Source organism: Hyperolius riggenbachi, chromosome 1 (assembly GCF_040937935.1).
Source record: "Hyperolius riggenbachi isolate aHypRig1 chromosome 1, aHypRig1.pri, whole genome shotgun sequence".
NCBI lineage: Eukaryota > Metazoa > Chordata > Amphibia > Anura > Hyperoliidae > Hyperolius > Hyperolius riggenbachi.
Genome location: NC_090646.1, coordinates 472,563,136 through 472,588,627, shown reverse-complemented (window position 1 = coordinate 472,588,627; position 25,492 = coordinate 472,563,136). Strand labels below are relative to the sequence as shown.

The 25,492-nt window shown below is 42.9% G+C and overlaps 1 protein-coding gene and 1 long non-coding RNA gene across 8 annotated transcripts in view; one reads left to right on the top strand and one right to left on the bottom strand.

Annotated features, from left to right (window-relative positions):
• Nucleotides 1–25,492, bottom strand: part of LOC137521583 (uncharacterized) — a 296,776-nt gene that overhangs the window by 186,220 nt on the left and 85,064 nt on the right. For all 7 annotated transcript variants that reach the window (XR_011022156.1, XR_011022153.1, XR_011022157.1 and 4 more), the window contains exon 5: nucleotides 9,804–10,069. This is a non-coding gene — a long non-coding RNA (uncharacterized lncRNA). The remainder of the gene's footprint in view (nucleotides 1–9,803; nucleotides 10,070–25,492) is intronic.
• Nucleotides 22,921–25,294, top strand: LOC137554387 (apelin receptor B-like). The gene has a single exon (XM_068271501.1). It carries the CDS (start codon nucleotides 23,018–23,020, stop codon nucleotides 24,128–24,130), a length of 1,113 nt encoding a protein of 370 aa, XP_068127602.1. The 5' UTR covers nucleotides 22,921–23,017; the 3' UTR covers nucleotides 24,131–25,294.

Genomic DNA, 25,492 nt, shown 5'->3' with positions numbered 1-25,492 from the left:
CTATTTTATGAGTCGATCATCCGAATCATCAAAATGAGTGATTCGGATCGCAAAAGGGGCGGGGCCAGGAGCGACACGCCCCCTCTCAGCGGGGTCCTGGAAGCAGAGCAGAGATGGATCGCTCTGTTGGATGGGAGCCAGCCTTGCAGGGAGACAGGTAGATGAGAGAGGGGACATGGGTGCCACTGCCAGATATGTGTAGAGCACACATACTGGCTATAACGTGCTGCCCATTATAGGCTGGCTGTTCCGTAGTGCTGCACAGTGAACACATTGGAAGCTTTTGGCTCAGCACAGCTCAGTAACTTTGCAGACAGTGTGATTGAAAGGCAATATAATCCTCCTGCACTCGGCACTAAACAGCTGCACTTATCTTCTGGGAATGCTTTCTTTCACTGTGCGACCTTTTCTTTCAAAGTGTACAGATGAACATATAGGTGAAATATATGACATAAAGCATATGATTGCAGCATGTGGGTATTACGTGCAAACATTTCTGCTCTCTGCTCATCCCTCCTCCCTTCTCTGTCCACTCCCTGCCCTCTGTCCATCTTCTCCCCTTCTCTGTGTGTCCACTCCCTCCCCTTCTCCTGTCCACAGACCTGTCCTGCTGTTCATTTCACCCCCGAATGCTTCCGGTAGTAAAATGATCCGAGATTCGGATCAAAGATCCGGATCTCTTCAATGATCCGATTCGAATCATTCGGATCATTGAAAAGATCCGAACTTCCCATCTCTAGTCCCAGTCACTCCAGACCTCACTCCCAGGCTCTAGGCACACCAGCCACACCTCAGCTCCCAGCAGCCTCTGCTCACTCCAGCCTCTCTTCCAGAATTCTCTGCAGTCTTAAAGGAACTATGCCCTCTAAAGGCAGCAGTACATAACATAACAATAACAGCACATTATATGGTGTTACACCTGCATGTCTAACATTTCTTATGTGATTGTGATATATGGGGTGAATGTTTGTGCGGGATATTCTGTATTGGCTTGACATTTACACCAGTCTGAGTGAGAATACAGAAACAGTAAAGAAGCATCAGCAGGTGTGTGATGCAGATGTTAGCGGCTCCCCAGTCACTAGGCATTTAGCAGAAAATGGACACGCAGTTTCATCTGTGATGATCCATTCTTGATTCAGTGGAGCTGTTGCCAAGGGGTGGGGATAAGGATAAAGACCTCCTGAAGAAAGAAGATGGATTGAAAGATTTGGTTGTTTAACCCCCTAAAGGCTTGAATAAACAGTTTTTGCAGAAGTGTTTTTAATCATTTGTTTGAGTACAGCTGGGAAGAATGTGGGAAGAATGTACCAGCTGGCATTTCAGTGTGCTGATATGTATGAACTGTACTATATGTATAACAGCTTTCAGTGCAGGGTAGACAAAGGGTGTTGTTAAAGTGCATAATCACACATTATTTGTGTCACCCATCAACATCAAACTTAATTCTGGAAGTGACACTGGTAGAGCTGACACTAGAATGAGCTCTATACAAACACGTCGCTCTGGTGTACTAGAGAGACGTCTACTGTCTCATTGGAGGTTTATATGAGGGATGATTGCGTGGTGAAGGGCAGAGTGGCTTACGGTGGGCAGAGTAAGGAGTGGTAGAGAGCGCTTGTCTGTTGCCATCACACATATCCACCATGCTGAATCTTTAAAGGGATACTTAAAGGTAAACAGAGGCCCCAGAAAGAAGATTTTATACATACCTGGGGCTTCCTCCAGCCCCATACGCACCGATCGCTCCCACGCGATTCCGGCGTCTCTGGTTCTCTTTAAGCCTTACATAAAATAACTGTTTTACTCACATGGGGCTTCTACCAGCCCCTTGCAGCTGTCCCATGACTGCACAGGCCCTCGCCGATCCTCCGGTCCACCAAGCAGCTGATAAGACTGATAAGCAGTCAATCCAAATGTTGAATTCAGCTGCTTGAACAATAGCAAGATATTTTTTTTAGGTGTTTCACAAGAAAAGTTGTGAGCCTAAAGGTGCGTACAGACGCACTACATCCGGCAACGACAGGTCTGTCAGACCCTCCCGCTGGGCGGACGTACAGCCGCAGCAGTGCATGTGTACGCGCTGTCGGCGGACTGATAAGGCTGTTTCTGAACGATCTACTCTGAACGAGAGCCCCAAGGTGAGGGAAGGGGGGAGACGTCCCGCCTTCTCCACGCTGCCCACTACTCTCCTCTTCCACTGCACTGCTCCCCTCCACACATGCCAGAAAAAAGCAGGTGGACATCGTCCACCGGCGTCCACACCCCACTCGACCCCTGGGTAGAGGCATGCTTCATCTCCAATCAGTGGTGAAGAAAAGTTTTGATTGGTGCATGTGCCATGGTCCCGGCTGCCATGGTGTGGCAGCCTTCTTTCAGATGCCAGGGAAGCCCAGCTTGAGGTTATTTGTCAGAACTTTGAGGTAATTATATAAGTACAAGGGAGGTTTGTGAGATAGAAAACTACTGCAATCACGGGTCTGGTCAATAACTTCTGTTATTATATAAATATTGTTCTGATCTTTTTGGCTACCTTAGAAGTGCTATTAATGCATCCATCTGTACAATACTACATGGTGAAAACAATGATTTTCCTACAAGCACTTTGTAGCCTTCAAGCATCCTACAAAATTACTTAAAGGACCCCTGTCGCAAAAATCTTAAAGTTTTAAATACATGTAAACATATACACATAAGAAGTACGTTTCTTCCAGAGTAAAATGAGCCATAAATTACTTTTCTCATGTGTTGCTGTCACTTACAGTAAGTAGAAATCTGACACTACGGACAGATTTTGAACTAGCCCATCTTCTCATGGGGGGTTTCTCAGGGTTTTTTATTATTTTTTTAATTTTAATTTTTTTATTTATTTTTAAAAGCACTTAGTAAAGGGCAATTGCTCTATCCAACTGCCAAAAAAGTGTGCATCGAACAGGGAGGCTGGCCAGCGTCTTAGTATAAATAGTTTTCAGGGAATGTCTGTATAAAGAATAAAGGCCATGCTGAGAATCCAAAAAGAAGCAAACAAACCAGCATAGCTGCACTCAAAAAAAGGAGAGAACCATTTATTGCAAAAACATATGCTTCACTGTTTAATCCAATTGAACAAAACCCACCAAATTTAAGGGTATGGTTGCATATATCTCATGAGGCATGAGGATATAAACATATTGCACTACCCAACAACAGGACATTGCCTAATCTTAACACCTCCCATGGATACCATGGACTAAATCTATTATGCTAACTCACTAGCCAACAATGGAGGTAATAACGTAACTACACCAAATTATGGTCTCTAGAAGGCTAGAAAAGGTGCTAAAAGTTCTTGGCCAGAAAAACAAGATTGTGCACAATCTATCCATAAACATATAAAGGTTATTGCCAAGGAATCCAAACAGCCAAGTCCAGCTGTCCACAAAACAAGGGAAAGAAATCTATGGTAAACAAATGAGTGTATGATCATGCTGAATAAAAGCATACGACCTGTACATGTAGTGTCCCATGGGTCATCTCTCCACGTGCACACCAGCGTTGCTGCGAGGAACACTTTTGAATTTCTTGTCCTCACTTCGCCCTCAATTAGCCCTTACTGTATTGCCTATATGGTTTACTTATCATGTGACATAGGAGGTAAATATATGTCAGAGCACCCTATTAAGATTAATATAGCCGCAGTATTTGCAGGATGTTTACCCCTTTAAATCACATAAAAATGAATGCATATTCATACACCACACGACCCTCCACCTAGCCTGATATGTTTCACTCCCATAACTACTGGAAGCTTCATCAGAGGACAATTACAGTGCAGTAGTGCAAAACATACAATTGAAATACATTCATATTGTCATTTTTTTCCAATACAGCATAGCCTCACAGCCATATGTACGTGAGGCTATATATACAAGCTCCTTAATACTATAGCTCCTTAATTTATACCTATAGCTCCTTAATACTGAGGATAGCTCTGGCTACCTAATACTAAGCGGCACCTGTAGCTACCTATGAAAGGCTACCTATGAAAGGCAAGGAAAGTAAGTTAGAAGTGACTGCTGGATCAGCCAGCACACTTGTGGTGCAGTTTAGTGAGGGTTTATAAGCTTACTAGTGGACCTAAGCCCGTTTAAAAACGGGCTAGGTCTGTCACTACGCATGCGCCCGCCGTGCACGCACATTTTCGCTGCGCACGCCCGATATGCCAGCCCACCGCGTGCCCGCTGCATGCACGACTCACCTGCCTGCCCCTTTTCCACCTTGGAGGGTGTAGTCTAGGGCGCCAGGACCTCTGTGCCTATAGGCTCCTGTGAAGTAAATCCAGGCCTGTCTGCCTGTAGGCTCCTGTGAAGTAAATCCGGGACTGAGGCTAGTCCAAAATCTGTCGGTAATGTCAGATATCTAATACTTACTGTAAGTGACAGCAATATAGGAGAGAAGTAATTTATGGCTCATTGTACTCTGGAAGAAATGAACTTCTTATTTGTATGTGTTTTAAATGTTAAGATGTTCGCGACAGTACCTCTAAGCTCACATAAAAATGTATAACTGTCTTCAAGGCTGCAAACCAGATAACCGGGCCCGACGTTCTGTATAACTAATCATGACTGATGAGCCCCAGTGCAACTAATTACTGCTGTGTCCTGAAGTTCTGGGGATTCCCAGGAACAGTGCAGGACTTGGATAATTGTGAAAGACATGTAGCAGCTGGACTAAGACAGCGAACAAAGAGAACTGATGAGAGGTGTAGAACAGCAGGCCACCAACTGCACAGTGATCATCAGGTATTGGGAACCTCGTCTTTTTAGAATTCCATAACTGCTACTTTTGAGTTAACACACCATTTACATGAAAGTTACTGTTGTAAACACTTCAAGGGAAAATTTGTTTTGTTTATAGAATAGATCATACATTTCAATAGATCAAGATGCAAAATGTATTTTTATATTACCTGGTTGGCTAGGTTTGCAGTGGTGATTTCCATGTGTGAATATCAGGTGCAGTTTGGTTAGACTGAATAGCAGCACAAAGTCCTGCCCACTATCCCATCATCACCCACAGAATGCAGTCAGGGAAGAGCTGGGAGGGAGCATCAAACAGTTTTCCTCTATAAACATAAACATGACACTGCCCACAGAAGGGTCCAGAGGGAGGAGGTGGGCTTCATCAGGTGATGAACAGAAACAAACTCCAACTCTGCTGGCAGCTTTCTTTTGCACAGCTCTCAGGATCATGTCACTAACTTATATAAAGCTATGTACCCACATCTAGATTTTTCAAGCAACCGGTGATTTTTTTTCCGCGTGTCGAGCAATCATTTCCATGATTTCGCGACATGGGGTGGATAAGATTTTACGATGCGTGGTGATTACGACTTTCACAGCGGGTCTTTAAGATCCCCGACAAATCTCGCGTAAAGTGCTGTGATCAATTGAAACTGAATTTGTGCCCGTTGTTTGGCATCACGTGTTCCCACGGGTAGAAAGATGAATCAGGGAATGCTCATTCGTCGCTTCGCATCGTTGTGGGTTCCCAGAACCATCTTCCAGTGAGCACAGGCCTTCAAGGGAATTTCTCTGCAATAGCTGCATCAAAAATAGAAATGTTCTCCTTTTCTCCAACAAGGAAAATCTGGGAGGGTGAACTAATACTTTAAAAATGTGATATTTGCTAGCTAACTGCTCTGCAAGATGTTCTGCAGTTTAATTTGAAACTCCACTTTAATTAAGTGGTATAACTTTATATCAGCACTTCACAAGTCCTTATACAATTTAGCGTTGTTAAAACAGGAATTAGTGAATGTGTGTCCAAATCAGATTTGCAAAGTTTTCACAAATCTACCACATTTTGTATCAAAGGCTATGCCGCCAACAGCCACGGTTAATTGCACAGCCCTTATCCATGCTATTGATACCAAATTTGCCTCGTATATCAGGTCTAATTGTTGTAACATTTAGAAAGCAAAAATTAAAAAAGACATTATGAAAAATGTTTGGTGAGAAAACTTTTTTTTTTTTTTTTTAAATGGTGCATCAGTGGGTTTGTTCTCATTAGATTCCCCATTTAATAGTTTAAAAGGAGAGACAGTACACATTTTCTCATCTGAACAAATCAACAGCGAACGCCCCATCCCAGTCATTGGTAACCCCTTGACCTTATGCTGGTATTCTTCAGGAAATTTGGAGCCCACAGGTGTAGGTCTCTGCCTCCTGAGCGATACCAGCCTACATGGGTCATAAGACTGTGGGGTACCCTGTGGAGGTTCTCTGCAGAGAACCCTTGTCCAAGGTTATTATGTCCAGGAGGAGGTGGTGCCCACCTTGTCCTCAGTTCTGGTGCCCTGGAAAGTGACTTATGGTGGAATCTGAATGTCAAAGGGGCTACTAGATGTTTAACCCCCAGGTGAAATGGGTATTGAGGTACATTATGCCTAATTTTGCTGTTTGGGGGAGGACAATCTATTTATGTTATTCGGGTTAAACCCATTTGGTTCACAGATATTATTTGGATACTCCCAAAACCTGCCATGACCAAGCCTAAAGTGTCCTGCACAATTCTGTGTAAAGGTAAAATCTGACTGCCCTAATGTAAACCGAACATGCTGGCTGTAATACATATAGGAAGACTCAACTCAGTCATGTGGTCCTATTTTGCTAAAGTTGCTCTCCCTTGATAGCACCTGGTCAACAGTGTCTGCAGATCACCTACAAACATAAGACTGTTAGCTGATCCAGCCAAAAAGTGCTAGGATACTGTTGACTCCTGGCTGAATGCTCCTTTAAGTTTATTTTATGACTAATGACTATGTTAATCTTGGCTAGAGACGAATTACAATTTTTATAGTAACTTGATGTAATTATTATTCTCCTTGAAGTGATCAGCATGGTCATAGTAACCAACTGTCAGGTTCAAGCCTGTCCTTTTCAGTTCACAACTTGCCAGAGGCAGGTTACATTTCTAATTCAGGGAAGATAAGCAATCTCTCAAGAGCCAAATGATGGATGGACTGGACCACAGACATCAGAGAGTACTTGGATACACAGGTATGAGCCAAACACTCTCAGGACATCCAATTTGTCAGCATGAATATAAATTGAAATATCTGCATGCCAGAGCCCTCCTCCTTGACTGAGCCGCTCTCATGGTTAAGGTATGGAGTGAGGAGTTTGGCACAGAAGGGACAGCAGATATCACTGGTGTGAGCTATATGGAAAGGCAACAATGGTAATCAGACAAGAGGATAAAATGTAATGGTATTGCCAGGGCCGGATTTACCATAAGGCATTGTAGGCACGTGCCTACAGGCTCCTTATGTAGGAGAGGCGGCACCCTCCCCAAGTGTCCCCCTACCCATTGGGGGGCTTTTTAATACTGAGGTGGAGGCACATCTGGCACCCTATACATGGGGTGGGGAACACATCTACTACATAGATTAATGTGGTTACCAAATGGGGAGGAGGGATGCCTATATGGGGGTGTGGCCTGAGTTGAGGGGCGGGGTTTAGGGCGCCAGAATGCCTGTGCCTACAGGTTCCTGAGCTGTAAATCCGGCTCTGGGTATTGCGCCTAACTGTATTGTTAAAAAAAAAAAAAAAAAGGGCCAGAGTTAGGACACCTACGTTTACCTAGGTACTTCTGCGCAGTGTAGGTGACTAAGCATAAGAATGCATTCTTCTGTGAACTAAGACCCTGGCTTTTACCTTAGCTGTAGGGATAACAGTGGTGCCTGGATGAGTGAATCTGTGAATGCATTTGTTTGAACATTTGCATGGGAGAGTGCGAAGGGTTACTGATTTTTGCTAGTTGTATTGTTTGTCAGCAGCAAGTTTGAAATATTGAGAGTTTCCCTCCTCCAATAGAGAGTGGGTATAAATCAGGAGAAGGATATTCAAACTGCGCTAGTTATTATCCTATCACTGAATTATATTGTGAAGAAGAAGGCCAAGATGGCCATAAAGAGGCTTAAAGAGGAACTTTAACCCAGGATTGATTGATCAGTAGCCGATAGTGCCCCCCCCATCCATTGTTGCAATGGGGGAAATAACATCTTTTTTTACAACTACCAAGCAAGCAGTATCTCCTTACACAGATATCACCAGGCAGGCTAAAGATGTTGCCACCTGTGATATATTTCAGAATGTAAATCAGGGTGAGGAAATATTTCAGAAATTAATATTGTAAAAAAAAACAAAAAAAACAGTTTTATTCATTATGTCATTTTCACTGCAGTTCCTCTTTAAAGGAACCATGAGCAGAGTACTAACGGGCCCACCAGCGGGACCACGGAGGGGACCTGGATGATGCCGAGGGATCTTGTGGGCTACAGGGGGCTGGTGAAAGCCCCAGGTAAGTGCAGACTTTGATTTTAGTACTCTGCTGAGGGTCCCTTTCAAGCTTGGTTCACATATAAATCTGTACATTTTCGGTCCAGTCCTGTCCAGTCAGTTGCATCAGTTTTCAGATCAGATGCTTTGACTCCGGTGTGACTCCACTGGCTACATGCTCGCTGCAGGTTGGTAGCTGAATAACAACTAAAGCCAAATGCTCAACATGACAGCCAGGCACCTGGCATTATTTGTAAGGGAGTGACCCCATATTTTTCTCTTTTCAGGTTCCCTGTAAGGCCCAACTTTAGGAATACATTCTTGTTTTAGTTTGGGGTAGAGTGGGTTGGGTTAGTAGAACTTCTTTTGTTTTTTTACTTTTGTCTGTGTCCCCACTAAAAACCTTCTCGTTCACTTCCTGCCCCCAGGTTTTAATATGAAATGAATGCTTTTAGACAGGAACAGGAAGTGTTGCTCTCTGCATCATTGTTGGAAAGAATAAGGCCTGGAACCCATTAGCAATCACTGCAGTGCTAATCGCCACAGTGCTGTGTGCAGCGATTCCTAGGGCGATTGTGACGGTGATTCCCCTGTGCTTCCAATTTGCGATTTATTTTTTTTTAAACTTTATTATACTTACACGGCGTCCTTCTTCCGTCCGTAGCCCTGCCTCCTAAAGGAAGAGGTCATAGGTGCTTCTCTAGGACCAAACAGAGAAGCGCCTGTGACCTCTTCCTTTAGGGGCGGAGCTAAGGACAAAAGAAGGAAATCAAGTCACCGGGTAAGTATTTAATGTTTTATTCAAAGCACAATCGTCCCCCAAAGCGCTGCATAATCGCTTTGATAAGCGATTTACGCAGCGCTTATATACTTTGCATTGAGTGCTAGAATGCTCAAAATGCTGCATGTCCTGCGATTGCGATTACCCCAATCGCACTAATCGATTCCCCCTCATTCACTTACATTGGCAACCGCTGCCCAAAACACCCTAGTGGGTTCCAGGCCTAAACCAGCTTCTGTCAGACCAGAAAGTGAGAAAGATTCTCATATGTTTGGACAAAGACAGCAATTAAACCCCTAAACAATTCTAGTTCATTCTACACTATACAAAACAAAAATAAAATGTCTCTGGAGACTCACTTAAAACTACACACATTGCATTGCTAGTGGTTGTAAATGGCAACAATTATATATCCATAGGATATTCCTGCTGAGGGGAAAAACAGACTTTTAAGTTGGATTTTTTGGCAGACCGCTGTTGTTTTCCTACACAGCAGGAGGCCTCTTACTCTTCCCTCTCTGTAGAGGTGAACATGCTACTCAGCTGTGTAATAGTGCGTGTTCATATGCACATCTTTAGTGACGGCTGTCAGATTGGGCTTTGCAAGGCTGAAAACCATTCAGTGTGTGTACATAGCTGAGCTGTATCCATTGTCACATAATAGAGAGTATATACCAGGGCATTATATATAGTAATCTTACTTGTAGTTGAGGCAGCCAGTTCCGTGTGTGTGCTCATGTGTCCTCCAGATATCCCTCATACAAAGAGAAGAAAGCTATCAGGTCAGAGGTCCCTCCTGGTTTGCAGTAATATCAAGGAGCACATTAGTGTCTTTTCCTGTTATTCAGCTATCTGGTAAATGAAGACACCCCAGGTGCTCATACACTGTCTGCAGGATATAACTCAAGAGTCTTCCCCCAGGTCGCCCCAGAGACACGGTATTTTCTGCCCCCATAAAATGTGCATCCTATAATAAGAGGAGAAAAACATTAAGTATATCTAATCCAAGTTGATGTATTTTATGTGATACACAGTTTTCCACACTGCGCGCTTATGTCATTTCCACTGCTTTAATCTGAGATGAAATAAACTGTACTCTAAGGATGGTCATTTACTGTATGTAGGAAATTGACAATACAGCCAGGCAGCTTACTCCGCGACTACCAGTGAGCACTTAAGCTTGTGCTCCAGAACAGGTTGCATGATTTATGAAAGACTAATCGCTGGATACACACGGTTCATTCCCGCATCGAATGCGCCGCTCGATTCCCGACGAATCGATTATTCCCGAACATTTCCGAGCGCATTTCGATGATTTTTAGGTCGATTGCCATGTAAAGTATGGCAAATCGACCTAACGATCCATCGAAACGTGAATCAGACATGTCGGAAATAAACGAATCGACGGGAATCGAGCGGCGCATCGACGGGAATCGAGTGCGGGAACGAACCGTGTGTATCCAGCATTAGCAAGGCATTAATAATACCAGCTACTACAGAGATTCAGTAAAAATAGATGCAGAATAACTACACATGTGAAAACTGTACCACACAACTTACACGGTTAAAGGGAACCTGTACTGCGTAAAATTATTTAAAATAAACACGAGGTAACTTCAAATGAACATTAAATAGTTACCGTGCCATCAGCTCCTCTCAGAAGCTCACCATTTTCTTCTGACAATACAGATACCCGTAACAGGTGACAGACCCCAGTATAGCTGAATACTCACTATCCGAGTAGTCCAGCAAATTCCCCTTGAGGCCGAGCGTTCAGGGATTCCTCTTCCTGCACGCAATGTTACATATGGGCACGAAGTCAAGTGATTGCGATACTTTGTGTAGTGTTGTCTGGGATCTTGAAGATCCAATCTGCCGAAAATGAACAGCTCATTTACCATCTCCTGCAGCCACAAAAAGGAAGTAGAAGTGTGCACTTCAAGGGGGTGGGGCAAGAACAGGAGAAGAACTTCTAAAGTATCAAAGTAAATGGTGATCTCTTGTCACTGCCGCCCTCCCATGCAGTTACAAGGGTAATAGCTACTTCCCCATGTGTGTCATATATGCCATACCTATAGCTCCCAACTGTCCCTCTTTTGGAGGGACAGTCCCTCTTTGGGAGCCCTGTCCCTTTGTCCCTGTTTCCTCCTCATTTGTCCCTCTTTCAAGACTTTGTCAGTCTTTCTATGTAAATATTTGTATTTCTCTACTAAACAATGTGTTTGATTGACACTAAACTTTATTCCCATCCTTTAAATTGATATATTACTAATTTTAAAATGTTAATATGAAGGAAAATGAACCAGGATAGAAAGGACCAGTGTGGTTTGAATTATAAAACATCTTTTTCTTATGAAATCTTTATGATATGCGTGACTAGGGGTGTGACGGGGGCGTGATCAGGGTGTGGCAGGGGCGTAGCTTAAGTGTCCCTCTTTCTCATCTCAAAAAGTTGGAAGGTATGCATACCTTAGATAAGCAGCATCTGCTAATGTGCCAAACCAAATCAATACCCGCATACTATTTAGCATAAGCATACTGCTTATGCCTTTGTGGTGACCGTCTTCCGTCCGATAGCTTGTTCTTCTACTTTACCCTAAGGCCACATGAATTTGCATGGTACAACATCTCTCCTTTCGCTCAGTGAGCTACCGTAAAGCTTCAGGATGGGTGGACCGGGAAGTGCCTGTTGCTCATACACATGTGGACCAGAAGGTGGGGTTACAACATTTAGAACTAGGTGGAGTGGATTAGTGCAGTACGTTACAATACTAAATGGTTAGTTTAGCCAAACTGATAAATAATTATGATTTCTATTGGGGGATATTCCGCCCAGTAAGGCAATTGTTTAGTGTATAACTTATTAGCAAGTTAGGTCTAAATAAGGATTAACAGGGTTAAAATATCAGGTGAAGCCTCTTACACACGTTAGATGAAACTTGGCCGTGGTGGTCGATAACGACTGCCTCTGCTGATAATCTAGCATGTGTACAGTGGCCCCACCTGTACCTTAGCCAACGACCATTGTTCACCTCACTCACCCGCCGTGTTACACAACTTCACACTGCTCTGTCAGCCCTCCACTCCCACCACAGTGCAGGCAGGCTAGTGACACATCTGTTCAACCTCGGGCCTGCAATGATGCCCCCTATCCCCAGCTGGGTGACATGCTTTGTACGTGTGTATGAGGCTTTACATGTCAGAGATAGGTAAGGTTATGGATCTTAACCATCCCCGAATTACATCTCCCTCCGAGTTGCTAGAACTTGGATTAACAGGGTTAAAATATCAGGTGAAGCCTCTTACACACGTTAGATGAAACTTGGCCGTGGTGGTCGATAACGACTGCCTCTGCTGATAATCTAGCATGTGTACAGTGGCCCCACCGGTACCTCAGCCAACGACCATTGTTCACCTCACTCACCCGCCGTGTTACACAACTTCACACTGCTCTGTCAGCCCTCCACTCCCACCACAGTGCAGGCAGGCTAGTGACACATCTGTTCAACCTCGGGCCTGCAATGATGCCCCCTATCCCCAGCTGGGTGACATGCTTTGTACGTGTGTATGAGGCTTTACATGTCAGAGATAGGTAAGGTTATGGATCTTAACCATCCCCGAATTACATCTCCCTCCGAGTTGCTAGAACTTGGATTAACAGGGTTAAAATATCAGGTGAAGCCTCTTACACACGTTAGATGAAACTTGGCCGTGGTGGTCGATAACGACTGCCTCTGCTGATAATCTAGCATGTGTACAGTGGCCCCACCGGTACCTCAGCCAACGACCATTGTTCACCTCACTCACCCGCCGTGTTACACAACTTCACACTGCTCTGTCAGCCCTCCACTCCCACCACAGTGCAGGCAGGCTAGTGTTCAACCTCGGGCCTGCAATGATGCCCCCTATCCCCAGCTGGGTGACATGCTTTGTACGTGTGTATGAGGATTTACATGTCAGAGATAGGTAAGGTTATGGATCTTAACCATCCCCGAATTACATATCCCTCCGAGTTGCTAGAACTTGAAAGAGGAATAGTTACACCAGCGGGGATTTGAGCGTCATTTGGCTCACCCTGCACCCAGCTCACCAGCGGCGCAACCATACCTACGCATATTTGATCGCTCTTTGATAAGATTATGATATGAAAGAAATCGATCTTTTGGCCACATCAGGTGGCCATCTATTAGCGTATGGGTACCTTAAGCCAATGCTGGTAGTTAACTAATTGCAGTGTGTGTTGATCCAGGTATGAAAAATATGCTTCTAAATGTCCCCAATGCTCCCTGGCTATAAACTGCCCCTCCCTTATCATCCCTGTCTAGGTACTGTACTACCGGTCTAGGTACCTGTACTTCAGAAAACACTGGGTACAGGATGTCATTTTAAGCGATTAGTTTCGAATGGAAACAGCGGGAACAAAGAAAGACTGCATTTTAGAATAGGGCTAAAATCAGAGAAGTATATAGCATTATTGATCAGAATCTCAATTTACAACATTTTAACCTAACAGCTAAGTCAGAAAATCCACACACACGTCCAATTTTGTTTGTCCAATCACATACCAATTTCAGCATCAAAGGAGATAAAGGCCCGTGGACACTCCTGAGCCGCTAGTCAGTCATGTACAGTGGCCCTTCCCCTGCATGGCCGATCACATTATCTGCACAGCTCCCCCACCTGCTGTGTGATGTCAAGCACACTCTGTCTTTCACCCCCTCCCCTGCATAGCAACAGAACGCATCAGTGGTGTAACTAAGGAGCTTGGGGCCCCAATGCGAGTTTTACATGGGGAACCAAGTACTCTAATGATATGGAGCCCTTAAAACCTATGAAGGACAGCTGCAGTGTCAGAGAGGTGTAATGAGAGTAAATAAACAGTTTGCTAAAGTGTACCAAAACCAATTGATGAAAAAGAGTTTCACTTACCTGGGGCTTCTACCAGCCCCCTGCAGCTGTCCAGTCTGGTGCCGGTCCGGCACGATCCTCCCTTCTCTCACCGGGGCTTAGTTTCGTTTTACACTGACTGGGAGTCGGTGAGCCACTGTGCCTGCGCGGCCCTCGCCATGCGTAGCTTCACTCGCATTCATGCCCGCAATAGAGTCCTGTGCATGTACTTACTCAGGTAAGTAAATCTCTTTTTCATCAATCGGCTTAGGTTTCCTTTAAGGATTACCACTATGCAATGCACATACAGAGGTGTTCATTAGCAGCAAAGCACCAATGAAAAGCTATTATGGATGAAGAAAGGCCCCTTGCGGGGGCCCGGTGTGTTTGCAACCTCTGCACTCCCAATTGCTAAGCAACTGGAATGCATCATAAGCTACATCGCTGACACGATCCCTGATGGGCTACATAAAATCAAGAGGTGAGTACACACCTTAAAGTGAACCTCCAGACTAAAAATCTACTCAGCAGAACTGAAAAAGCTTGGTGTTTCTTTAACAGTTTCACAGCATCAGAACTTTGTTTTTCTTACTGAAGTCTCATTTTTAGCTGCATTTTTAGCTGAGCTCCGCCCCATCAAAGAAAACTGCCTGGGCTTTTTTCCCCTGATGCTGTGCAAAGCCTGATGGGATTTCTGATGTTGGTGCTCTCGTTGCCTAGCAACCGGGAAGGGTGATCAGGACACAGGACAGTTGGAACTGTGTCTCATGCTCCCATGTCACCTCCTTTCAACCAAAAAGATGGCTGCCCTCATGAAATCACAAACATTTGCCTGTTCTTTTAAAACAGGGTGGGTAAGAGATTACATTACTAATTAACATAACTAATGGAACTTAATGACAGTATGTTTGTTTATGCTGCAGTTCCTCTTTAACACTCAGAAAACACAATGCTGTTGAGGAAGGGGGGGGGGGGGTAGGTGGAGGGTTATATGCTGGTGCATGAAGTGATCAAATTCCTTAGAGACAGATCTGATGCTAGGACTGATCAGTGGCAAAAGGCAACAAGGCTGCCAGAGAACACATTGGCTTGAGGCCATCAAGCTGTCACAGGATTGAACTTCAGGCAACTGGCTGAAATGATACAAGGTCGGACAGCATAGAGGGAGCGAACCCATAGAATCACCAAGAGTCGGATACGACTGAATGGATAACATCATCATCATCATATGCTGGTACAGCTGATACACCAAATAAATTCATATATGACATCAAAGCATTATCCAGGACAGTGTGTTTCCTACCAAAAGAGAGTCTTTCAGAGTCAATAAAGTCATTTCACACCTGCTAATCCCAGGACTGAAGCAAGCTGTTTGAGAAAAGAAGGAGTTTCCAAGCTGCAGGCCATTTCTACACACACTCCTGTTAAAGGTGCATTAAAGAGAGCAAGGTGTAAAAATTGGCACGTCCAGGCTTGCCTAGACCTGGGTACTAAATGCATTAAATGTGGCTTAGCTGGGCCACTGTAATCCCTTTGCACTTCCAAAGGATTTAGCCTTTCAGAGTGGTCAGGCCAGTTTAATTTACAGAAAGCAGAGGAGACTTATTGAATTCTATTGATCTTTTTCATTTCAGTCATTTGGTAAATGGTGCAAGTTTCTGGTAAGTTTTCCAAGTACAAACTTTATTTCAAACTAGTGGAGGGTCAGGGTTTTCTATTTTTCATTGTAAAGAAGACCTACAAACGAACACTTCAGTTTGTTGCGTTTCCAGATTTTGGTGAATGGGAAGAATTCTAAATTAATATTTCATTTGTGATTAAAAATTCACTCTATCTGCATGACCGTGTATGATAATTATTCATTATACTGAGTGGTTTCACCATATCTATATCAAACTTCACAACATGTCCTTATTCAAAAACAAAGTTGGTCAAAATACTTGTACACACATTCCAACCTGCCTGATAGTTGGTCAGATTGATCCACCGGTTGGATCTGGCAAACAACCTGTTTTCAGTTAGTCACCTGGTTGTTTGTTTGTCAGTTATACACACGCCTAACCTATCTTTCAACTGACAAGTTTGGAAGATAGTTGGACAGATTGTTGGTAGGTGTGTATGAGTCTTTAAAGCTGTAAACCCCATTGTAACATAAATGTACAACTGTCAGAGCTTAATAATGTATGTGTTGAAAATAATAGGAACTCTTTAATATGTCTTACACTCCACAGAACATTACATGTTCGTTATGTGATCAGATTGAAAAATAATGCCTGTTCGTCCATTGTCCAGAGTGGCCCTGCCTGACAAGCGCATATTGTATCCTCCTGTGTGAAAGAGGCCTTAAAGAGGATCTATAATAATAAAATAGATTTATTTTTTTTACAATATTCATTTATAAAGTATTTACTCATAGTTTGCCCATTGTAAAATCTTTCCTCAAACACTATTTACATTCTGAAATGTATCACATTCCGCAAAGAGAGATACTGTATCATTGGCAGTTGGAAACAGATGTTATTACCCACAATGCTATGAGGTTTACATGCAATAAACTGTCAGGACCATGGTCCTGACTTCACACTGTGGGAGGGGTTTCACCACAATATCATCCATAAGAAGTTCCTGATCATCTGTTTGAGAAAGGGTAAAGATTTCTCATGGTAAAGGGGGTATCGGTTACTGACTGGGATGAAGTTCAATCCAACGTTAAAGTTCCTCTTTAACCTCCCTGGCGGTATGATTATTTCCAGATTTTTTTTCCAAAAGCGGTACAATTTTTTCACAAGCTTTCAGACCCTACAAATCATACTGCTTCATAGATCTTCATTAGCTCTGCACATTCCACACCTTCAATGGATCCCACTCTGGATTACTGTCCTGAGCTGCGGATTTCCGTCCCGAGCCTTACTCTGGGTTACCGCTAAGGAGGTTAAGGTGGCCATACATCTAGCGATGATGGGCAGATTTGATCTCCTATCACAGATTCAGAGAGAAATCTCTCTCTGAATCTCTGACCGGAGAGAAATCTGTCAGCTGCCCATACACCACAAGCTGATTCCGGATTGACTTCAGCATGAAATCTTGTGTGAATCGGCCTAGTGACGCTGCCTAGTGCTTTCCCCCCTAGTGTAAAATGTGCCCAGGATGAATACTTTACCTGTTGGTGTTCGCCGCTGGCTCCGTCCTCTTCCTCACCCACACGTGCCCCATGTGGTTCCCGGTGTAACATGGGCGCCTGTGTGAGGTCACACACGAGCTCCGGTTACGCCAGCAACCACGCGAGATGTGTGTATATGAGGAAGTGTGTGAGGAAGGAGCCAGGGGTGGACACTGACAGGTAAAGTATTCATGCACGGGCACCAGGGGGGCACATTTTATACTGGGGGGCAGCACTGGGGGTCCCTTCATATCACACGCTGTTAACACTGCGCACCCAAATGAGCATGTCGACCTAACATCTTGCAGCATGTCCGATCTACACATGCGACATTCACACCAAAATTAGTTGGCTGCACCGATTTCCATCTGATTAAATTATGATAATTGAATTGGATGGTCAAACTGCTGCCAAGTCGCCTGATGTATGGCTACCTTTAAATTTGTGGGCAGCACTATAGCTATAGAAGAGTCTGGTAATGCTAAGTATCTGCTATAGCTGAAGTTGCTGGGGTGGCTGTATGCTCAGCAAAGAGAGATGCTTTAGAACTAGGGAACACCCACTCTTCTTGAAACTGAAAGCTTTTGTGAATTTACCCTGGGTCACATGACTTTTCTAGGGACAGCTGCATCAAATATAGAAGTTGTAGGAGATATTGCTTAGTCCCCTAATCAGCTTTCCTATGAAAAATCTTATGCTGGGAATACACAGTACGTTTGTACCGCTCGATTTAGCCATTAGATTGCTCGATTGATAATTCCCGACATGTCTGATCACCCGCCAGATCGATTCCGTGCTCGATACCGCGGGCGGGACAATGGAAAAAGATAAGGAAAACGAGCAGAAGATAAGAGAATTGCCCGCGGCGACGAGCGGGAATCGATCCGGCGGCATAATCGAGCGGTAAAAACGTACCGTGTATTCCCGGCATTAGTTCCGCACTTCTGTGTCTGTCCTATCAACAATCCTTGAATGCTTCTCTAATCCATCGAGACCATCACACCACAAGTTTTCTAGTTTTCCTGCTCACTGTACACTCCTGCACATGCGCTAGGGATGTTTCACTGTAGGATGTAATAAGATTCACAACAAACAATGGTGACAAACTATGAATACATTTTTTTTAACCATGACAGATTTCCAAAGCCAATGAGTACAGCTGCTCATCAGCCATAAGTATAGATTGCAACCACATGCCAACAACCATCAAATGATAATGGATTTTCTGATACATCATCAGATGACCAATCACTCTATACGGATAGTTTAAATCATTACTCATGGTTAGTGGCATTCAACAAGAGAGTCTACTGTGCAGTCTTGGATGTTTAACCCTTAAAACCAAAATAAGAATTTGGAATTCCAGGAAAGTCCTATATAGCTTTGGTACTTTAGATACAGGTTTATCACAATCTTGATATATTTGACTTCAAGTTCACTTGCACTCCCTCTGATCCTTTGAAGCTCAGCTCTGTGAAATCTCACCACAGGCAATCATTTCACAAGTCAGCTTGCAGTGTGATGTATTTACATGGCTGAATTCCTACCTTCCTAGAGTCCTCCTCACACATGGTGCACAGATAAGTAGTGCCTCATGTAACCTCTAATGTATTGATTTGTTTGCACCTAATTCTGGCTCTGTTTGTGATATTAAAGCATCTATGCATGCCCACCCTTGGAATTAACGTAGCAGTAAACCTGTAATTAAGCATCCTACTGTACTCAATTTGTACCCCCCTGCTCAACTTAATTGTAAGGGGGCTGCTCACAATGCCTCTCCTGCATGCACACAATTATGTCATTGCATGTTTAACTGGGGAACCACTGGTAGTGCCAGCCAGCCTATCCAGGTACTTCGGCCTCACTCTCTGCACCAATGAGAGTACTGTGGAGTGCTTGTGTGAGGTTGGACTAGGCACCCAGACAAGAACAGAGCTATGGCTAGGGATAGACACTTCTGCTACAGTGACAAAGATAAGAGGTAGGGTAATATTGAAGGAAAAAAAGATTTAGCTAGGAAAACATTTTTTAATACAAACATTGCCCCCTACTGTGTCAGACACAGTACTGTGGACATGTAGATGCTCAATACACAAAGCATTTTTTGATCTACTTTGTGCCATCACAGAAGTCATTACAGTACAGAGTGCGCTCTAGATGCAGATTCAAAGGAAATGCCTCACAAGTCATTGGTGTTGGAGATGAACAATGTGCCTCTGATATAACTGCATTCAAGAATGTCTCCCTGTGATATTCTACATGAATACGAACACATTACACAGTGACATCTGCTGTCATACAACTGTACTGAGCAGTGGTGTGACTATGAGGCTGACTTGCCTTTTTCTTAGAACAGTGACTGCATTTGGCCTGACAGAGGCTTTTACACCCTTGGGTGTTTTCTGCAGCACCTTGACATATGGCATATTGGCCTGACTTTTCTAGTGTCTGTTTTAGCTGTGTTTCTGCTCAAGGCAGATGTTTTTTTTTTTTACTAAAATGAGCTTTTAGCTGGCCATACACAATACAATCCTGCTGATCAATAAAACATCCAATTTGATATAAAGCATTCAAGAAACTGAATGTAAATGTATTTGTCATCATTTGGTAAACAATCAACATTGATTGTTTCTATTATTACTGATTTATAAAGCGCCAACTTATTCTGTGGCGCTGTACAAAGTAAGAAACAAACATGGGGGTACATTATAATACAGACCAATATACAAACACAGAATTGTTACAAAACACAGAATCGATACAATATACAGAATTGGTAATGATAGTGACAAAAGTAACAAGACACAAAAGACATTAAAACAAGTGGGACAGTTGAAAATTGTAAATGATTGTTCAGTCACAATTTTGTTTTCACGCACTCTGACCAAACTTGAATTGATCATTCTGCATTGTGTATGGACAGCATATGATTAGACATCCAATTAAACCGCTGGTGGGAGGGATAACAAGGCTGCAATATTTATTTCCAAATGCAGTATAAAGCTAATACAACAATTGCTCGTAGCGAACTGCTCAATACATATCAATGGGCACAGGCAGACAAAGCTTTTAATAATAAGAGCCTGAACACACTAGCACACTACTGTCAACTTCTGTGTATTTTTCAGCAACGTATATCAGTCTGTAACATTCAGGCCAGGTTCACAGTAGGACGTTGCGTTGCAATGCAACGGTAAAGTCGTAATGCAAAAATACAGCGCAACAAAACCTTAATGCTGCATTACCATGGCATACAGTAGATACAGTGGAGCATACAGGCAATGAAAAGTATGCTTCGCTGTATCTGTTAATGTCTGCGTTTAGAGGTAACGCAATGCAGCAGTAACGCACTGCAGCAGTGCGTTACCATAACGCAACATTTTACTACGCGACTTTAACGTTGCACTGTGAACATCGAATAGGGTTAACATTGCAGTACGGTAACCTGCGTTATAACACTTTATTAATGCAGGACAATAACGTCCCACTGTGAACCTAGCCAGAGGCAAAATACACACTCCTCAGTACAGAAACAGCACAAGTTTATTTGCATACGAATTTCCCATGCACTAAGCGCATTCTTCTGCATTTTTTCATGTACATTTTTTCAGTAGCTTAAGCTAGTCAATGAAAACTCACATGCAGCGAGTGAATTTAGGCTGAAAGACATGACAAAAAAAAAACGTGAACACATTTTTTTTTTATACAGAAATGCCAATCTCTATTGACTTTTACTGTATGTGCAGTGATTGCACTTTTCGCAGATTTGCAATTTGCATGTCTACCAGGTACTCTGTGTCCCATGACTAAACGCTAGAGGCCAAACACTAGGGGCACCCTGGCACCTACCTGATGTGACGACTAGAGGCCTCTAGTGTTTGTGACGTGATACTGACAGAGGCACCCTGAGAGAGAACAGACAGGGAAGTGCGCCCAGCAGTGGAGATACTACAAGCGGCGGCGGACAGTGAGTGTAAGCTGCGCTGTGTACACCGCATGTCGCTTGTCATTAAATAGAATACCGCTACCGACACGATCCCAACCCACCACTGATTTCGTAAAATCTTCCATCCAACAACATTGGTCAACTTGTTCAGTTATGGCCAAATCAATCGGGAATAATTTGAGGCATCAATTACAAGCAGATTTGATCCAATGATTGGATCAGGCATATGTCGATAAAAGAAAAATCGACCTTTAAATAACTGCTTCTCTCCAGAAAATAGAAATAAACAAAAATTGCAAGTGTTCTGATTGAATCAATAAAACCACTACATTAATAATCATATTGTATATGGCCATTAGCCACACACCATACAACTGGATTACACAATCTTTATCCAATCTTGCCAAAAGTATAGCTAGCAATAGACATGTGAGAGTCAAATCTGATTTTCTATTAGATTCCAACTGAAATATCATCAAAACATAAAAATCACCCTACACTGGCCTTATAAGATCTCTGCTAGACCAGAGCATTTATCAATGTATTCCTGATATCAGTCATTTCCCTGCTGCAACACATTGCACCACTCAATATAAAGGTGGCCACACACCATACAATGTTCAACATTTCTTTTCAATTCAAGGATCACAATCAATTTTTTGGACTGATTTGAAAAATCTGACCAATGTCCTACACACGTGTTACAATTTTCCCAAATTATGAAAAAAATGATTGAAAACTCTGAGAAAATTGCTTGGGTGTATATAGCAATAAATTGACCGGCTACCCTACACCATTCAATCTTCATAAAAATTGATCTGAAAATCCACCCCCCTCCCAATTGACAAAAAAAAAGGAAAAAAAAAAAGGGAAATCCGATCGGATTTCTTGCTTCACATAATAATAATGAAAAAAAACTTTTTAATGGCTCGGGAATTCTGATCGTGTTATCGAATTGCCGTAAAATCAGATCATTTTATTGTATCATATGTGGCCAGGTTAAGATCTGATTTCAGCAGGAATCTGATCTTATAACGATTGCACTAATGCCACTGATAGCTTTGCACTGCTCAATGCAGTACAATGATTTCACGCTCCAGCTCTCACCCCCTGTACTCCTTCCTGGTTTGATTGAGGAAATGATAGCCTTTATGCTTGGTACGCACCATGCAATTTTTCATCACATCGACGGGAAATTTCCTGTCATTCAATAATTTCTGGCATGTCCAATCTGCATCCAATCGAGAAAGGGATCGATTTTAAAATCAGTACTGCACAAAATCAATTCCTTTCTTGATCAGAAGCAGATTGGAAATTTTTAAAAGAAGGGAAATTTTCTGTATGGTGTATACCAGCCCTGACAGTGTTGAATTGATAAAACAATTCATAATCAGTTGAGAATCCCTTCATTTTTTAATCAGTATTTTAATCTAGCATCTATTCTATTAAAACAATTAAATAGTGTCTGGCCAGCTTCAGTGTGTCCAGTTTGAACAATTATTATTTAGTTAATATTGCTTTTGTGTTTTGGGGATTTTTTTTTCTTTGTAAAACAGACATATGCTATTTTACAGCCTGCACTAGTCAGATGTCAGTAAATGGTGCAGTAATCCCCTGAGTACATGTTTTCTGGGGAAAACTGCTGGGGATGCAGAGGAAGATGAAGACAGTGAGAGAGGCTCAGAGCCTAGGGAATAAGAGGGGAGGAGCTGAAATAATATGGATAGACTTCTGATTGATGTCAGTGGGTGGCCTTTTGCCTTTAATTTGTCTTTCTGGGGGTGGGGAGTTCAGGGGATTCTTTAAAGAACTTGAGTGAAGGCTGTTTTCATTTCTCAGGTCAGAGGAGAGACATAGTGCAGAGCTTGTACAGCACTGCTCTCACAACTCCTGAATACTTCTATGCCTCTGAGCTTTCAGCCATGGAGCAGAGCATTGGTGAACTGGTGACTCAGAGCCCTGAGCAGGAATATAGTTATGATTACGACTACAGTGACAATGGAACAGACTACTGTATTGAACAGGACTGGGACTTGTCATACTCACTGCTGCCTGTGTTTTACATGCTGGTGTTTGTTCTGGGATTGTCTGGAAATGGAATTGTCATCTTCACAGTGTGGAAAGGCAAGTCGAAGAGGAGATCCGCAGACACCTATATAGGTAACCTTGCCATTGCTGACCTGACATTTGTGGTTACCTTACCATTGTGGGCTACCTACACTGCACTGGGCTTCCACTGGCCCTTTGGCTCTGCACTTTGCAAGATCAGCAGTTACCTTGTATTACTCAATATGTTTGCCAGTGTGTTCTGCCTCACCTGCCTCAGTTTTGATAGATACCTTGCCATTGTCCATTCGCTATCTAGTGCCAACCTGCGCTCCCGCTCAATGACAGTCATATCCCTGGGAATTATATGGCTGCTCTCTGGATTCCTGGCACTTCCAACGCTGATTCTACGTGAGACACTCCCCGATCGCACCAATCCCAATAAGACTGTCTGTGACCTGGACTTCACTGGGATCTCGGAAACCAAGAATGAAAATTTCTGGATTGGGGGACTGACTATCCTCACCACTGTACCAGGCTTTCTGCTTCCACTGCTCCTCATGACCACATTTTACTGCTTCATTGGCTGCAAGGTGACTGTACACTTCCAGAATCTCAAGAAAGAAGAGCAAAAGAAGAGGCGCCTTCTAAAGATAATTATCACGCTTGTTGTAGTGTTTGCTATTTGCTGGCTGCCATTTCACATCATCAAAACCATCCACACCCTAGGGCTGGTAGGTTTCCTGGATCTCTCCTGTCCTCAGTATAACCTGATCCTCAGCCTGCACCCATATGCCACATGTCTGGCGTACATCAACAGCTGCCTCAACCCGTTCCTCTATGCTTTCTTCGACCTTCGTTTCCGCTCCCAATGTTTTTTTTTTTTTGGACTTAGCAAAACCTTCCATGGACAAATCAGCAACACCTCCTCCAGTCTAAGTGCCCAGACGCAAAAATCTGAAATACAGTCTCTGGCAACTAAAGTGTAATTAAGCAAGACTGACATGATGGACAGGAGAAGAAAAGACACTGTTTGTTTCAGACTATTGGGGGCAAACTGAACTTATCTCAGCCCTGGCAGGGGGGCATCTGCTGAAAACCAAGCACATCTGCTGGACTTTACACTGGAGCATGAAACATTTTACTACTGTCTGTTGGACTTTTGTTGGAGATAACAGACTTGCAGCATGAAGATGTCTTCTGGACATTAAATCTTGTTCTGTCTCTCTCTGTGTTGCAGGAGAGCTGGCTGGACAGAGCAAGATATGCTGTTTGGTGTTCACTATCAACATTCAATCCTTTTAAAGACTAAAGCCAGAACACGCAGTATTATGTCATTTCATGTTATTGTTGCTATGAGACTTTCATTCTGTGTAAATGTGGCTGCATAAAGCACTTGCTTAACAATAGAGAGCTTATATCTAACACACTGTTAATGGAACATTTTTAACTGTACTGTTAAACTCTTTACATTTTTTTTCAGTGTTTAAACTATTTTGTGATAGATGATTGTGCAAGCTGTAGGCACTGAAAGGGCTAATTATCACTAAAGTTATTCAAGCACTGCTACTTTCTCCATTAACATGTGAAGTGTATGTTGCTCTGCCTTTATCCATGGCAGCCAGTGACTCTCCCTCTGCTGTAGCACTACAAGAGCCAGTTTGCTCTGCCATGCCGAGGTTAGGACGTGGACTTATAGCTTTCCATGCTCAGATAGCCATTGGGCTGCCTAAATACTGTTCTAGAGTGTCTATGTATGTATGTATATGGAAAACAGAAGTTTGCCTTTTTCTTAAAACAAAGTATTTTTGATTATTTAGGTTGGAGTGAGCTCAGAGATGATTTGCATATTCAGCAGTGATGCATTGTGGGTCACCTCAGAGCTCACTCCAACCTGAATAATCACAAATACCTTCTGTTTTAAGAAGGCAAAATTCCATCTAAATAGCTTTTTAATAAGGAGCCTTTGTGGTCTCTTTCAGCCCCTTACACACTCCTAGGAGTTCTGGTTCACCATGAGCTTGCTGGGTAATCTGTAACTATTTGTATGTAAATAAATAAATGAATATAACATATCCCCTCGAGGAGGGGCTCCTATTGGTTGGTATTCCTTTTGTAGTATGATGCAATAAAATTATTGTACTTTGCAAAAACTTTGTTCTGTGTTTACTTAAGCAATATAGAAGATAGGTCTACTGTAGAAAAAAAAATTCACTTCACTTGTTTTCATATCAAATAAGCAGTCATATGAATGGAATTTTCCTTTTAAATGCTTTTGAGCCAGATTAAGGTTAAAAGAAGCATCAAAATGAATTTTCCTCTTTTCATAGCATCAAGCAAGAAATAAGGTA

Excerpts from the sequence above, each read along its gene's own strand:
- LOC137554387 (XM_068271501.1), top strand. The coding sequence starts at position 23,018 with ATGGAGCAGAGCATTGGTGAACTGGTGACTCAGAGCCCTGAGCAGGAA.